This window comes from Ochlerotatus camptorhynchus, unplaced genomic scaffold (genome assembly GCF_037179485.1).
Source record: "Ochlerotatus camptorhynchus isolate MF236.1 unplaced genomic scaffold, CSIRO-AGI_Acam_v1.1 ptg000551l, whole genome shotgun sequence".
NCBI lineage: Eukaryota > Metazoa > Arthropoda > Insecta > Diptera > Culicidae > Ochlerotatus > Ochlerotatus camptorhynchus.
The window spans coordinates 1269435-1285462 of NW_027041034.1; the positions used below are offsets into that span (position 1 = coordinate 1269435).

The 16028-nt window shown below is 36.2% G+C and overlaps 2 protein-coding genes across 2 annotated transcripts; both read left to right on the plus strand.

The window, feature by feature from the left end:
• LOC135713386 (uncharacterized) lies at positions 1-688 on the plus strand. The gene is made up of 3 exons (XM_065236492.1): positions 1-130; positions 301-470; positions 538-688. Exons 1-3 carry the CDS (start codon positions 88-90, stop codon positions 592-594), a joined length of 270 nt encoding a protein of 89 aa, XP_065092564.1. The 5' UTR covers positions 1-87; the 3' UTR covers positions 595-688.
• Positions 689-14975: 14287 nt separating this feature from the next.
• Polr3G (RNA polymerase III subunit G) lies at positions 14976-15996 on the plus strand. Its single transcript, XM_065236486.1, has 3 exons — positions 14976-15250; positions 15326-15454; positions 15512-15996. The coding sequence occupies exons 1-3, from the start codon at positions 15098-15100 to the stop codon at positions 15896-15898; spliced, it is 669 nt and encodes a 222-aa protein (XP_065092558.1). The 5' UTR covers positions 14976-15097; the 3' UTR covers positions 15899-15996.
• Positions 15997-16028: the final 32 nt, after the last annotated feature.

The window sequence follows — 16028 nt, forward strand, 5'->3', positions numbered from 1 at the left end:
TTTTATCCCATCTGTGCGACTCGTTTTGTCTCCGCAGGATAACTCGTTGTTCTTTGGTGCTTTTCCCGAATTTCCTCCAAATAGAAAATGCAAGCCATCCGCCCATTGTCCAGCGTGGCTGTCCGCAACGGTAAGTAACCGCAGCGTATCGGAATGCCGTCGCTTGTATGCACGGAAACACCGGAGGATTCGGTTTTTCATGTCACCATTACATAACCCTTGGCGAATGCGATCAATGGCTGCAAGTAGCCACCCATCAGGTGATTGTCCCACAATAACTTTTGTTTCTATTTATTTTAGCGGCCTTCTTCGCCCGCGGCTACCATGGCCCGAGCAACTTCCGTGTGTTCACCATGAACGACTTGCCCGTGCCGGAGGGTGACTTCTTCGAGGAACACCGCCGCAAGAACCGCACCTACAACGCCGTGCTTGCAACTGGAATCGTTGTCTTCGGCATCGTCGTGACGATCGTAAGTCGACATCCTTTGGTGATCCTCAGCTGGCCAGTGGCGTTGATTGTTTCTTTCTTATTTTCAGGCCAAGGAATCCGGACTGATCTACTTCAACTTCAACCCCCCAAAGAGCTTTGACTAAGCTCTGGTTAGGGACGTATTGGAGTGATAGATTTGCCAGCAGCAAGCAAGTATAATTCAACATGTATGTGTAAAATAAATTAAATCTAAAAGAATTAATGTCGTTCAAAGTTTCATTTGTTTCAAGAGGAAATCCAAAGTGTCCACAATAAGGTGTGCTAAGTTTGTATGGTAGGGCACGACCCCTCAAGATTCAAACAAATAATTGAACTGGATTTCGTTGCTATATTGATTCGCAGCTAAAATTTAGTATGTTTGGGAAACGGAATGAAATTATTCTTTTGCTTATTAAAAATTCAGAGGTTTGGATTTGGCAAACCATGCCGACAGATTTTCATGAATGAGAACGACCCAAATTTGAGTTTAGTTCACTCATAATCGCCAAAAGTGCAGGAACTCAGCGATGAGTTAATTTGCCACGTTTTCCCAGGTTTTTCCAGGGAAAAATTCCCGAATTTGAGAAAAGTAAAGATTGGATTCACTCAGTCTATTGGTACTACTCCGAGACTGAATAAAATTTTCGTCAATTTCCTCATTTTCCGGCAGATTTTTTTAGGTTTTCCACAGGAAACCATGAGACAAATTTTACTCATCGCTGAGTTCTTGCACTTTTGGCGATTATGAGTGAACTAAACTCAAATTTGGGTCGTTCTCATTCGCCGTGTACACGGTATGGGAAAGTAGGGTAAGATGGCCCTATGGAGCATCGTCTCTAAACCACAACTTTTGACTGTCTAGTAGGTAAAAATGTGTGTAAACCACTTCGCTAGTAACTAATAAATATTTTTTTTTATTCCTTCGTTGGTTACCTAGACAATAGCATAATGTTATTGAAAATTGCTTTAATAAATTAATTTATGATGATTAAAAAATCTCAATTAATAAATAGAATGGGGCAAGATGAGCACCATAAATTTATAAGGGTAGCAATGCCTACACGGCGAATGAGAACGACTCAAATTTGAGTTTAGTTCACTCATAATCGCCAAAAGTGCAGGAACTCAGCGATGAGTTAATTTACCTCATGTTTTCCCAGGTTTTTCCAGGATTTTCCAGGGAAAAATTCCCGAATTTGAGAAAAGTAAAGATTGGATTCACTCAGTCTATTGGTACTACTCCGAGACTGAATAAAATTTTCGTCAATTTCCCCATTTTCCGGCAAATTTTTTAGGTTTTCCACAGAAAACCATGGGACAAATTTTACTCATCGCTGAGTTCCTGCACTTTTGGCGATTATGAGTGAACTAAACTCAAATTTGAATCGTTCTCATTCGCCGTGTATAATTTGTTCCATACCATCAACGAAATTGATCAAGTTGGTCATGATAGTTTTAACATAAAGTACAGTTAATCCTAATAAACGCACACCATACACAAATCATATCATAGATGATGCAACCATACCGCCTAGCGTTGGGATGATATCACTAATTGGTGGTTAGGCGCTTTTTATGGTTATTGTTTATGCACAGACAAAAATAATGTGTGATAAAAGTTAACTATCTACATTCTAGCTGTAAGTAAATTTAATGAGCCTTGAAAAAAGTAAATCTACCAATAGGGTAAGTTTGCCAGTAGTTGGTCCAAGTGGTTCTCTAATTGGCCCTATCTTAAATTTCACATTTTTTTGAACAAATTTATTTCCATGCAAGGTTTGAACATATATGTTGCTAAAAGGCTATTAATGCCTACGATTATACTGGTGCTCTATTTGCTCTATAAAACATTTTACCCAATAAATAGACAATAGACGAGTGCACGGATGGATTTGAGTTCACTCACTCGACAAAAAGTGACACAACAGCGGGGCCCTGTTTACTAAAAATGAACACATATGTGTTCATTTTTAGTAAACAGGGCCCCGCTGTTGTGTCACTTTTTGTCGAGTGAGTGAACTCAAATCCATCCGTGCACTCGTCAATGGTGCCTGTAAAATCAAAATCTTCTGTTATACTTTTATCAAATTTAAAGCCGAACAATGGAATCACAACTTGTACCGACAAAACTAGCTGATGCAGCTCTAAATTGGATTAAATTCGACAGTGAGCATACAAAAGGGCGCAAACGCGATGATCTATTCTCTTCGTCGATTTTCTCTTGATTCGCTAGATTTAACGTTTCTCGATGCATTTGCTGTTGCTTTTGATAGCCAATACAACCTGTTACAACTCTGTATTGAACAAATTCTAGAAAATTGTTTCAATTAGCTGTAGCAATGCAAAGAGAAAATCGATGATTGATGCACACAAAAAATAATCGTTAATAGAATTGAAAAAACCATTGGTAGAATTAAAAGTTTGCATTGGTTCTTTTTGGTAGAAAGTCTTGAGCTTTCAATATAAAAATGTGTTACCTTTCAAATCAAATGTTTCCCTTCTTGTTAATTTTAAAGGCCGGTGCACAATAGATACGTTTTCAGGTTTTTTGACAGTTAGCCCATGCATTATCTGTCAAAAAACCCGAAAACGTATATATTGTGCGCCGGCCTTAAAAGTTGCAAAATTGAAATCAAATTGTAGAACTGTCAAAATAAAAACCAAGGTTTTTAAACTGACGTATGAATTGTTGCACACCAAAAGATGCTGGTTTCAAAGAACGGCTTCGGTCCCAAGCTAATCGATTCACCCCTCGAAACATAGGAAAATCCACTAACCCCTCATTTTATCTGTCAATGATTATAGCAAAAACAATAAAATTTCTGACCAAAGCACACTAATGACATCTGGCTCCGGGTTCACGGGAAATATTTAGCTAAGCCATGAGCCCGCATGCAAAAGTTATGAATTGGTTCGTGTCTGATCTATTCTGGACAAATTATTTTTATCTAGATCAAAAAATCCTATAGTTTAAACAATTCGGATCACTGCACATTTAAATCGACCGTTTACGATTTTCGGGCATAAGTCAGAATTAAGTGTCATGTTGGTTTGTCGGTGATTAAAGTACATTAATTACACTTTCAATACTTTTAATTACATAAAGTAAGGATAGTTAATTTTAAATAAAGTCAGTACTACTTCAAAACGCATTAAGTACTTTTGATTGCATTTTAACTTCAACGCACCGGTTCTTTATATTGCGTGCCCCTCGTTTTAAATCAAGATTATTATTTTTTAAATAATTATTTTTTAGTAGGTATATACTATAAAATAACCTCAACGTCACAATTTTCCCTCACTTATCACAGTTGCGTAAAATCAGTTTACTCACACAGTGCGTTCCTGCACTTTTGCAAAATCTGAGTGAATGAAACTCAAATTCGGGTTACTGTCATTGGCCGTGTAACACAAATTTATTAGTTTGACAGTGAGCATGCATAAGGGCCTATACGCGATGATCGATTCTCTTCGTCGATTTTCTCTTTTGTTAATAACTCGCTAGATTAAACGTTTCTCGGAGCGTTTGCTGTTGCTTTTGATAGCCAATACAACCTGTTACTACTCTGCATTGAACAAATTCTTGAAAATTGTTTCGCTTAGCTGTAGCAATGCAAAGAGAAAATCGATGAAGAGAATCGATCATCGCGTATTCGCCCTTACCCAGAAGGAAAAATGTTAGCGTTAGACCAACGTTAGACGTTACCATGATGATCGATCTGCATGACTCGGGTCGAAATTATGCTCGGGCTGCATGACTCGAGTCGGCTTAAGCTCGACTCGAGTGTGTTCGCAGCTCTGTAACTCTTTACTAGAAATCCATCTGGATATTTTTCTACTCTTTACTCCTATGGTTTAATCCCATAAGAAAACGTCTGTGCGAAATCGCGGACATCGTACTATCCTTGTACTCAAGCGAAAATTCTCATAAGAATCTGTCAATCTCTGACGGTATAAGATGATTTTCTACGGTGCCGTCAACACCAATTCGCTTACTGTTTAGTTCGCTTCGTAGTTTCCCGTGAGTGCATCCTTTTTCCCTCGGTTGTTTTCCGTAGAATTTAAACTTTAAATGTTAGGGTGAGACAATGTCACTGAGATATGGTTAGTTGGGTATTCAGATGAAACTATTACATTAAAAAACTAATCCTGGTTGTATCTCTTTTCCGTTTGCATGTAGCACTATTTGATATTACGAACCGCACCGAGCGTTCATTCCGGGTGGTAAGCGATCCTGAAGAAGAAAAAGATGACTATACAGGATGAGTGGTACCATGAGCCCCTTCTCGGAACGAGTGTATTGTTAATGGAGCTGGTCTACGATTCAAGGTTGGATTCTGTGATGATAGGTATCACATAAAAGGTAAAATAGGTAGCATCATCTTTCTCGAAATGTAAGTATTATTGGCAATAATAACAACTATATGATATGCAAATTTGTACGATAGGTACCTGGATCAACGTTATTTAAACATGCGTATTCAATCTCGACGACATCTAATTCTTCATTTCAACACCTTTGCCTTTTCTTTCCCTCATCCTTCACCTATGCATCTACGCTTCTATGTTAAGGATCAACCTAACCCTTATTTAATATTTGGCTGATTTCAATCGACTCGCATAAGTCATTATCTAAGAGCCATCTCATCTTTATCTGTTTGATTGCTGCATGGAAGGTGTATAATTGGTCGTCAACATTACACTGACGAGCAGGCTCAATGCCCCCTCCAAAAAACATAATTAACAATAAAAATAACAATTATTTCGGCAGCCTTTTTCTCTGGCTGAAGACATAAGATCATACTAGCTGAGCGAGAAGCGCTTCATTCTACATGATGGAGTTTTAGTGAACAAATAGCAGCTGTTCAGTCTTGGGATTATTCTGGATTCGCAAAATGAAGATCCCATTTGTAAATGATTAATTAAGATGCTTAAGGTTCCAGATGGAATTAAGAAGAAAATTACTGGTTAGACAAATAAAATGCATTTCAGTTAGTGAATGCAGCTGCTATGTGTAAACATTAATCTGTTACCGAACGTCGAGTGTACTTTATGAACCACTATTAATCGATGATGAAGCACTTATTTATTTATCAAGAGAGTCGAGGTAGACATTATGCTTGGTCATAAGTACCGTAAAACTATATCTTTGATAATGCGGGTTACTTTGATAGTAGAATATAATGATTAAATTTACGTTCTGCACTATTTACGAATTGGAAACATTGGTTCCATTTTGTAGCACAGGGTATTACTTTTGATACCGTATAGAGTTTTTTATAGTATGTTCTATATATTTTCCAAATACCTGCAAAACAATTTTTTCTTGTATTTCCCCGGGCACTCAAAAAATCACTTATTATTTGTATTTTCTATAAAGTCATGACAAATTTAATATTGTTTTTTTTTTTTATTGCTTATGATGTTTCTGATTATATATGATTATTTGAGATTCTCGCATGGTTTTCTACATTCATCGAGTAATAATACGATAATAATAAGTAACCCCAAAACAAAACAAAAACTGATGTTCAGTCACAAGACAATAACAATGGTGCAAATTCAATAATTCCTGGTAAACATGTTACCAAAGAATTGAATCTAGGATCCCTTGCCTTAAAAAATAAAATTTGAAAAATATTCATTGTTGTTAAAATTATTTAGAATGAACTCCAAAAAACTATCAAAGGTACCCCGTTTTACGGTACCACTAATAAAAAATACCATGCACGAATGATAACCCGAATGATTGAACTATTCCACACATGGTTTGGATGACACCCCGAATAAGTTTTTTTTTTTTCCTTTGGTTTGTTTTTTTTTTTGTCGATCTTGTTTTCCGTGCTGAGCACCAATTGAATGCTACCGACGTGCCAGGAAAGCAGCTCCCACACCTGGACCCTACCTATCGACCCATCAACTCATGAACCGGGGACCAACGGCTTTACTTCCCATCCGAAGGAAGGCGTGATCAGAGAATGTTATGCCTCAGAACATCCCGGCGGCACCGACTGGTATTGAACCCAGGCCTGCTGGGGTGAGAGGTAATCACGCTTACCACTACACCACAGGCGCCGTTACCCCGAACAAGTCGTTAAGCAAAATAACCATTCAAATTTTATTAGGGACACGATGCTGCTAAAGGCGTTCAAACGGTCAGTTAGTGGTAGGTCGGGGAAAATTGGGAACTCTTAATACGCCGATTGCGCTATGAGATTACTCAGATTGGACGTTAAGCGAAAAAAGTGAAATATGAGTAAATATTAAACCCAGTTTTTTGAATATGAACCATATACCAATATTTTGGTTTTTTCTGCGTTACGTCCAATCTGGGTAAACTTAATTTATATATGCACGCAAACCAAAAATGTATTACATTGAATGTTAGTTGCATTTCCTATCAATCTGGCATCCAATATCATCGTCATCCTCACGCCACACGTCTTCAGCATGATATTTGTTGTATGATGCCATACCATACCACCGCCACACCAGTACACCGTTCGAAAATTTCATGTAAATTTCTACGAGTTATAGCACACATAAAATTAACGCTAGATTTGGCATACATTTACGCGATATTTCGTGTAAATTTAAGCGCAATATCGCATAAATAAGAAATATTGTATGCAAGCTAGTAAACGATTCCGCTGTTTATGCCAAGTATAGCTCAAAATTAACCGAAGGGAGAGTTTACGCGATAATTAAAATTCAGAATTTTTTGCTGTGTAATGGGTGCATGGTCTTGAGGGAAAAACTATCTAGATTAAAGTACTATACATTTTCTAAATTTGTTCAGGGAATCCTTAAAATATGGGCTTTGGACTTTCACATGTAGGTGGTCTACCGGGTTATCATTACTAATCTGGACATTAAACGTTTTGCATAATTAACACTACCGACAAAGTTTTGAAATTAAAAGGTTATGCAGAATTAAAGATGGGGTCAGCCCCGACTTGTTGGTTAACCCTTTCCTTCCCAGAATGTTTTTCGTTGTTTAGAGATATGCAAATGTGCTAAAACAAAAGATATTCCATTCAATTTGAAATGATTGAATCTGTCAAACAATTTTTTGCTTAAAATAAATAGTAATTTAATTGTTCCCTCCCTCTAAACATTGGTGTAATAAAACCAAAATAATAAAACCATGGCATGATAAATAAATAATAATAAAACCAATAGATGGCATGATGACATGTCTTACTTGTAACTTACAAGAAGAGGTTACACAGTATGCGTTTGAAACATAAAACCTGTAAATTTTGCTTTCTATTAGGCAAAATCAGCGATTTGCTGATCGCTGAGTGAGTGAGTGAGTGAGTGTGTGAAAAATCGCTGATGGTGACTCTCATGAAGTGAAATAAACAGGTTTAATATGTCTAACACATTCTTTGCAACCTCTTCTTGTATCTTACCAATTCAAAATATGATCATAGTATCTAATTATGTCATAATTTAAAAAAAAAAACATTGTTTTAGCTGAAATGAGTATGTGCAACCTTTATTATAGGTTTTATAATATTTTCTTCAATACATATTATAATCATCCTTAGTGGAACACCTGTACAATATTCAGTAAGCCTCAAACGATTAATTCTTGGTTTTTAACTCCGAACCCGATGCCTCCGGTAAAATGTGTAACGGAAAACTTGCAATGTTTGAAAAATCATAACTCATTTATTGACGTATTTCAAATATATAAGCGTCATTTGAAACTACATAATTTAAAAATTTTCATTCAAATATATTTCAATAACCATTATTTTATTGATACTGTTTTTCTTTTTCAACATTTTGTAGCGGATTGTTTCATTATTTAATTATTTCATTCTAAAGCTCCTGCTAATAAAAAAGACTATTAATTGATCAACTTATTATATTTGATGATTTAATAATTAAAATTGTTGTTAAAATAAACGCAATTTCTACTAAAAAAACAATTAGGAAAATCGAAATGAAAAAGGTCATCGAGAGAAATTTATTGTGTCAAAGCGGCACGATGATTTTTCTCAATCAGTAATAGTTTTATTTTATAAAATTGTGGCTAGTATTATATATTTTCATAATAAAAATAATGCATCTTATAGTTAATAATATAATAATTTTTTATGCTAAAATTATTTAGTCCTTGTGATTGGTAGTCACATATACAAGTATATACTTTATAAATTAACTACCTAATCAGTAAATTGAAATATATAAGAATAATCAAAATACATTAGCAAAATGTCAATTTCTAGACTACTTGAAAAATTGTAATTTAGATGTTGTAGGCCAATAATAAAAATTAAGTTCCAATTAAAACATGAAGTCCGTGGAATGCAGCTGCTACAAATAATGTTGACCATAAATAATTATAAATGTGAAGCTCCATAGCTTCATATGCTTGTAAGATAGAATAGAATAGTAAAAGATAAACTTTGTATAGTTTGAGTATGATTATTTTCTATTAAACTAAGATGAGTTCAAGGTTACTCCCAAGTCTAATGAAATAGCTGTATAGCTCACCGCTCCGAAAAAATAATTACGTTTTGATTTTTATAAAAAATATTGGATAAAGGTATCAATGTAATTTTTGACAAAAATCTAAGGAAGAAACTGATTTTCTTGGATTTTTGATAATTGTTCCAAAACCGTACCGATTTTTTTTTTAATTTTCGGGCCGGTAACTCTTCCCTTAATAGAGGAATTCGAAAAGGATTGAAAGTAAAAATTCCTACTGGTGGTTAAATTATTCCGAATTCAATTGTTGGTAAAAAAAAACTTCTATGGAAAAAAGTAAAAAAAAAAAATCTTCTGAAATAGTATGAAGTCCTTGAAATGTTCCTTCTCGAGAAATATCTCGTCATCATTGATATATTGTCAGTATAGTAATAGAAGCACCGACAAACCGACATGACACTTAATTCTGACTTATGCCCGAAAATCGTAAACAGCTGATTTAAATGTGCAGTGATCCGAACTTTCAAAACCATAGGATTTTTTTTTATCTAGATAAAAATAATTTGCCCAGAATAGAACAGACACGAACCAATTCATAACTTTTGCATGCGGAGTCATGGCTTAGCTAAATATTTCCCGCGAACACGGAGCAAGATGTCAGTAGTGTGCTTTGGTCAGAAATTTTATTGTTTTTACTATGGTCATTCATGTCGGTTTGTCGGTGATAGAAGATCCAATTAAAATAAAGAAATATCATACTGATGGAATCAAGTTCCAATAGCTCCTGTTAAAGTTCATGGGCTGTAATCTACTAAATGAAATGGGTGATTTACATGTGTTGACATGAATTAATTTACTTCACCAGAATATATAGTACTATTTGTTTTTTTTCCTTGATTTGTTTTCCGTCGATCTTGTTTTCCGTGCTGAGCACCAATGCTACCGACGCCAGGAAGGCAGCTCCCACACCTGGACCCTACATATCGACCCATCAACTTATGAACCGGGGACCAACGCTTAAGGCGTGATCAGAGATGTTATGCCTCAGAACATTCCAGCGGCGCCGACTGGGATTGAACCCAGGCCTGCTGGGGTGAGAGGTAATCACGCTTACCACTACACCACCGGCGCCGCTATATATAGTACTTGATACAGCAATTAAATATGATTGAATAATAGCAACTGCAGATTATAATACCGTGGATCCTGGTAATCTGACAGTCCTTAATTTGAACACTTTTAAACTCCACTCATCTGCACGCCGTACAAACTAAAAATTGCTCAAACGTCATTTAGCCCATAGTGAAATCGAACTATGCGAAACGGAACGCAGCATCAAAACAAAACAGCAAATAAGGCTACAAGAAACTTGTTTTTCTGCTGGAAATAGGGTTGCTAGAAGTTCAAATGAAAAATGAACCCCGTTTATTTGCACGAAGCGTGGTTCAGATTAACGGGGGTCTACGGTACTAATAAAACAATTTAAGTAATAAAAAATAATAATAAAATAATATATGAAGTGATATACTGCCCATAATCGCATATCAGTCCCATATGGATAAGAAATCAAGCAAAGATAGGACTGCTATGCGATTATGGGTAGTATAGATCCTGTCGTGTAGGGTATTACCACAAACGAAGTTACAGACGACTAACTGGCGAAGAAATCCATTAAAATAATGTGGTTCACTGTAATAGAATTTTCTTGGAAGCTTGTGCCATCATCCACCAGATGGGTTAGTTTTTTTTGTTTTGATTTGAACAAAGTTGATTTTGTGTACAATGATTCTTTGACAGTGTGCAAAGAGTGCGTATCATTTTGTAATTTTTTAATGTATTTCAGTTTTGAGTAGAGTGAATGAGATAGAACCAAAACATTCTAGTACATTTGGTGAAAATGCTAGTTCAATCTAATAGTAGTGTTGCCATGTGGTACAATCCAGTAGTAGTGGTGTTGCCATGTGGTACACTGAAAAATTGCAATAGCAGGTTAGTCACCAAAGTTTTCGAGCCGCTCCGTCTGTCACTTCGTTTGTGGTATTACTAACAATCAATACGAAACTAACGATTTTAAATTAGCTCACTACTTGACTAGCCAATTGGTCCCAAGCAAACGATTAACGTACCCCAATCTAGTCGAAATTCTAGTACTGCACTATGTTTGTTTTGATTCGCAATGAAAGTTTGGCAGATAAAATGAGGGGTTAGTGGATTTTCCTATGTTTCGAGGGTTGAATCGATTAGCTTGGGACCGAAGAGAGTACCAGAGCTGAGCCAAAAAGTTGAGCACGTTATTTCGAGACCTTCTAGTCTTAGAGTTACCTCTATGGTATTACGATGTCGATTTATTTTGTCCATTTTATTATCACCATCAGATGAAAGTTTATACACGGATAGAAATCTTCTTATACCTTTTGGCAAATTTGTATTGCTGATTATTCATAAAATGTATAAGTCAACTAATAAGCAGACGCCTTGCAAAAAGTTAATGAAGATCATGCGTCAAATGAAATGTACACATACCATTTTTGCATTATTATAGGACCTATGTGGTTTGTCTTATGGAATGTATAAGGCTGATGTTTTGGCAAAAATGTATAAGTGAAACACATGAATAAAATAATTGATTTTCGTTTCATGTACCGTGTTCAAAGTAGCCCGTCTATTCACATTTCCGACTGTTGTGATGATTATACATGATGAACATTTTCTGCATTAAATTTTGGTCGTTCATATTCTTCTCATTATACACCATAAAGGTATCCCCATTGAATGTACACCAAATCCTATTATCAACTACTTTATTGATTTCATACGAACATGTTTAAGTTCAGTTTAAGTCAGCACAACAAAAATTGCAAGTAAAAATTTAATTTTTCATTGTATTCGTATTGTTTTTTTTTTGGACATATTTAAATTATGGTCAAAACAAAGTTATGCGATTCCTTAAATTAATGATAATCAAACGCATAACTTCAGAAATAACAATCAAAGCAAGGCTTTCAAAAAAATTGATTTACAAAATTGGCAAATCAAAGTTGGCACTTGTGGAGAATAGAAGAACTATGAAAGTGATGATGGTTTCAAAAATTTCCTCGGGGAGGTATACGAGTGCAATCTTAAAATGCTTTTATTTTGCAAATGGAGCATTTTATTTAAATCTGGTTTCTGCTACAGTGGTAGAAAAGCTGAAATCTATGTCTACACATAAAAATCTGAAAAGAAATTATTTTTTCTATATTATATGCATTTTGAGTAGTCCTTAAGTTTTCTACTAACGTAACATTAACCAGATTTAAATAAAATGCTCAATTTGCAAAATAATAGCATTTTAAGATTGCACTCGTATACCTCACCGTGTAAAATTTAGAAACCATCATCACTCTCATAGTTCTTCTATTCTCCACGAGTGCCAACTTTGATTTGCCAATACGCTAAAACTATATTTTGTTGTTCCATCTTTTCGTTTTCCGCGTAAATAAAAAAGTTTTTTTCTTCAATGTATAGGATCCTCTTTATACACTTACGTAGAACACTTTAGATAAAAAAAATATCATCATTTACACTTGTCATATCACTTAATAAGAACACACTGTGATAAAAAGTGGATTGACAGAGTTAATAGTCAGAACTAAATTTTACTTGAAGTGTTTCAACTGTGCAAATTCATTTAAAATTTAAATAAAACTGTCACTGAATAGCTTATATTTACAGCATTAGAAAATATTAGAATGTTTGAGACATTATTGTTAATTTTCTGAAGTTGTAAACGTTGAAAAAAAAATGACACTGAAAATTGAGCAAAATCGTACATACACTACAAAATACTTATTTGTTCAAATGAGTGTTTACCATCTTTTAGAAGAGATGAAATAAAAAAATAATTGGGTTGAGACAATTGCAAAATTCATCTTGGTGGTCAAGTTATTTTAAAACGAGTATAAAAAATGCATTTTAGATTACATGTGATATAAATTTTCGTAAAAATTATATGCTGCCTCAAGTACATAGCTTATTATCTTTTTTTGTTGCTTATAATTAGAGCTTAAAACTTGCCGAAGAAAGTATTAAGCTAAGTTTTCAAATAATAATGCTATGACTGAAAGTTTGTGTGTCCGTTTTATAAACTGAATAGTCCTTACATCAGAAAAGTGTCCAAAGAAGCCCACCACCACGGTACAGATCTGTATAAAAAGCATGCAGACTTTGTAATGATTCACCGCATCAATAAATCATGTAATGTGATCCATTATGAGAATTGGCATTACATTTGTTGTAAGAAAACATGCAGAGGATGTAATAAACCCACCCTTACATTTGAAGTACATGCCATTAATTTTTCGGAAATCCTAACCGATTAGTTCAATCGCCTTAGAGTCTAAAGTAGCGTTTCCAAAATATTTTAAACTTTGACTGGGAAACGGAGTTCTTTGATGCATATAGGTATTTCAAAAATCCTCCCAAAAAGTGTATTAAATAAATTACGGTGTAGATACCTGCGCAGTAATTTCACTGTCGCGGCAAACGCGATTTATTCACTACCGCTGCCGCCACGAATAAATAGCGCCAGTGTGAGTGACCCTTAAAGCTCGCCTTTGAAACCCTTATCGTTATGGTGTGTAACTTAAATATTGCTAATTGTATCTGAAATTGGACTGCCCAAAAAATAAAAAAAAAAGTGATAAAAGTGCACGTTTCCATCAAATCGTTTTAGTGTCTTCGGCGCACTTATTGCTTGCATTATAAGGAATAATTGCACCGAAGACACCCGGAAACTCGCCCTTTTTATCAAACTTTTAATAATGCTCAGTTTGGTGTATAATACGTAGTATGTTAGCTCGGAATATTTTAAACCTCTATGTGCTAATCTAATAGTCCTTAACTAACTATTATCGGTACAGCTCAAAACCGGAATAACCCACTAGCGACAATCGAATTTACTCTCGTTCTATTCATTATACATAGTATCGGAAGTTATAGCACATCATTATGCGATTACAGTGCCCTACTTCCGACACTTTGTAAAGTACAAAACTAGTTCCGGTTTTCAGCTGTACCGATAATATTGTAAATTTTCTTCACCGTCGTCTGTTACCCAGCAAAACAAACACGCCGGTTAAAAATCCTCAATAATATTAATACCGCATAACCGACAGATTCCCACTCCCAGGATCCACAAAATAGATACGCTAATCAGCAGTATCGCCACCACGATGCACCAGTATTGGTTATCAGTATTATCTGACACCGCAATCCGCCCTGGATAGCTAATGCCCTGGGAGGCCAACTCCATGAAAGAGGCTATAATTTCCTCTTAATACTTACCTTTCCCAACTCCGGTTACTGTGCCATACAATCCTCCGGTCCACTTCGCGATTCTCATGTTGATGTGGATGTGTTTTGATTATCGGGGAATTTACGTTTAAAGCCATTGTTTAAGTTTGCTTGTTCCGCCTATGTCAATTGTTGGTCTAGAAATGCTCGTTTGTATACACTCTGCGATCGGAGCGCGAAGTTTGACACTTGATGCTCTAGCAGAGTGTAAGCGAACAAGCATACAATTTTTATGCTTGTTCGCTTACTCTGCTAGAACCCGAGCGTCAAGTGTCAAACTTCGTGCTCCGATCGCAGAGTGTAAATAAACGAGCATAAATTCCACCACAGAGATGGTCTAACGACGTCTAACCAGCCATACAAAAAAATGTCTAACGTTAGTCTCACGTTAGACTAACATGTTAGATCGAAACGAGCTGTAACGTCTAACAGACTGTGTCATATCAGTCTAATATTAGACGAACATTAGACTAACGTTAGACCAAATGTTAGTCTAATGGTCTAACGTGTTAGACTAACGTTAGACTCATGTTAGACTAACCTTCCGTGCTGGGTATGAATGCTCACTGTCGAGTTGACGACTCGGTTGACGACTCGCTCCCATCGTTGAAAACGACCAGGTATAGATTGTTTACCCCCCACTCGAAGACGTAACAAACTGTCAAAATGTGCTGTCAGTTTGTGTTTATATTTACATCCCATTGCAATTTGGCTAATCGCTAGTATAGTTTTCTCACCAACGTTACTATCACGCATCCACTTGCAATGCGGTCAATTAGCTGACTTTTCGTAATTTTCCATACTTTAGCTCATTTTCTGAACTAACTGTGGTGAGACACATCAGTTTGCAAAATGGCAGGACGTGGTCGCGGAAAATCTACCGGTTCCCTAACCCAGGAGCAGCTGCAATCCATGGGTGTAACGAGAAATGAAATGCAAACAGTTTCTTCGGCTGCACCGCCTCCCCTCTATCCAATACTGCAGTCAAAACCGGTTCCGCTAGAGGTTTGTCTTCCTGTTTTCAGTACAATCAGATGAAGGTAAATTGAGTGACTACATATTTCGATTACTTGCTTAAAGGCGAATGCTGATCGCGACTATAAGATCCTTTGGAAGGAGGACTTCATTTCCTTCCTCCGGGAATCACCGTACTACACAATGGTAAAGAGTTGTAAGGGTCCCGTGCAACGGTACTCGGATAAGGTCATTGTAAGTAGATCGATTGAAGTATCTAGGGACGAATTGTAAGTGGGTTAATTGTTTTAGAACGTGATCGAAAACGACCCGAAACGAAAGCAGGATGGAGATTTCATTTGGAGCATGATGCCAGCGGAGTTGAAACCGACCTTCAAGCGGACCAAGGTTAGTAGTGGAACGGCTAATGGAAGATCGAAGGGTGCCAAGAAGGCTAAGGTGGTAGACATCGATGCCAAGCTGAGCGAGCTGGAGAAGAAGGAATCGTTTCAGGACGATACGGACGTCAAGAAGGAGAAGCACAATGATTCCGACGAGGAGAAAGATGATGACGAGCAGGAAGAGGAAATGGCCGACGAGGAGATGGACGATGAAAACGATTATGGCAACAACTATTTTGATAACGGGGAGGGGTACAATGAAGAGGATGACAATTTGGACGATGGTCCAGTCTATTAAACGAATTTGTTGCATCAATACTTTTCTTTATTTAGCAGTTTATAACTTCTATACATAGTGTTCATCTAATGGATACCGTTAGTAAGCGATGTAATTGATATTGTTTTGCGCCATTCCCGGCCTAAACTGG

Excerpts from the sequence above, each read along its gene's own strand:
- Polr3G (XM_065236486.1), top strand. The coding sequence starts at position 15,098 with ATGGCAGGACGTGGTCGCGGAAAATCTACCGGTTCCCTAACCCAGGAG. Across the intron at positions 15,251-15,325 it reads CAAAACCGGTTCCGCTAGAG|GCGAATGCTGATCGCGACTA; the intron begins GTTTGTCTTCCT and ends ACTTGCTTAAAG. Across the intron at positions 15,455-15,511 it reads GGTACTCGGATAAGGTCATT|AACGTGATCGAAAACGACCC; the intron begins GTAAGTAGATCG and ends TAATTGTTTTAG.
- LOC135713386 (XM_065236492.1), top strand. The coding sequence starts at position 88 with ATGCAAGCCATCCGCCCATTGTCCAGCGTGGCTGTCCGCAACG. Across the intron at positions 131-300 it reads CAGCGTGGCTGTCCGCAACG|CGGCCTTCTTCGCCCGCGGC; the intron begins GTAAGTAACCGC and ends TATTTATTTTAG. Across the intron at positions 471-537 it reads TCGGCATCGTCGTGACGATC|GCCAAGGAATCCGGACTGAT; the intron begins GTAAGTCGACAT and ends TCTTATTTTCAG.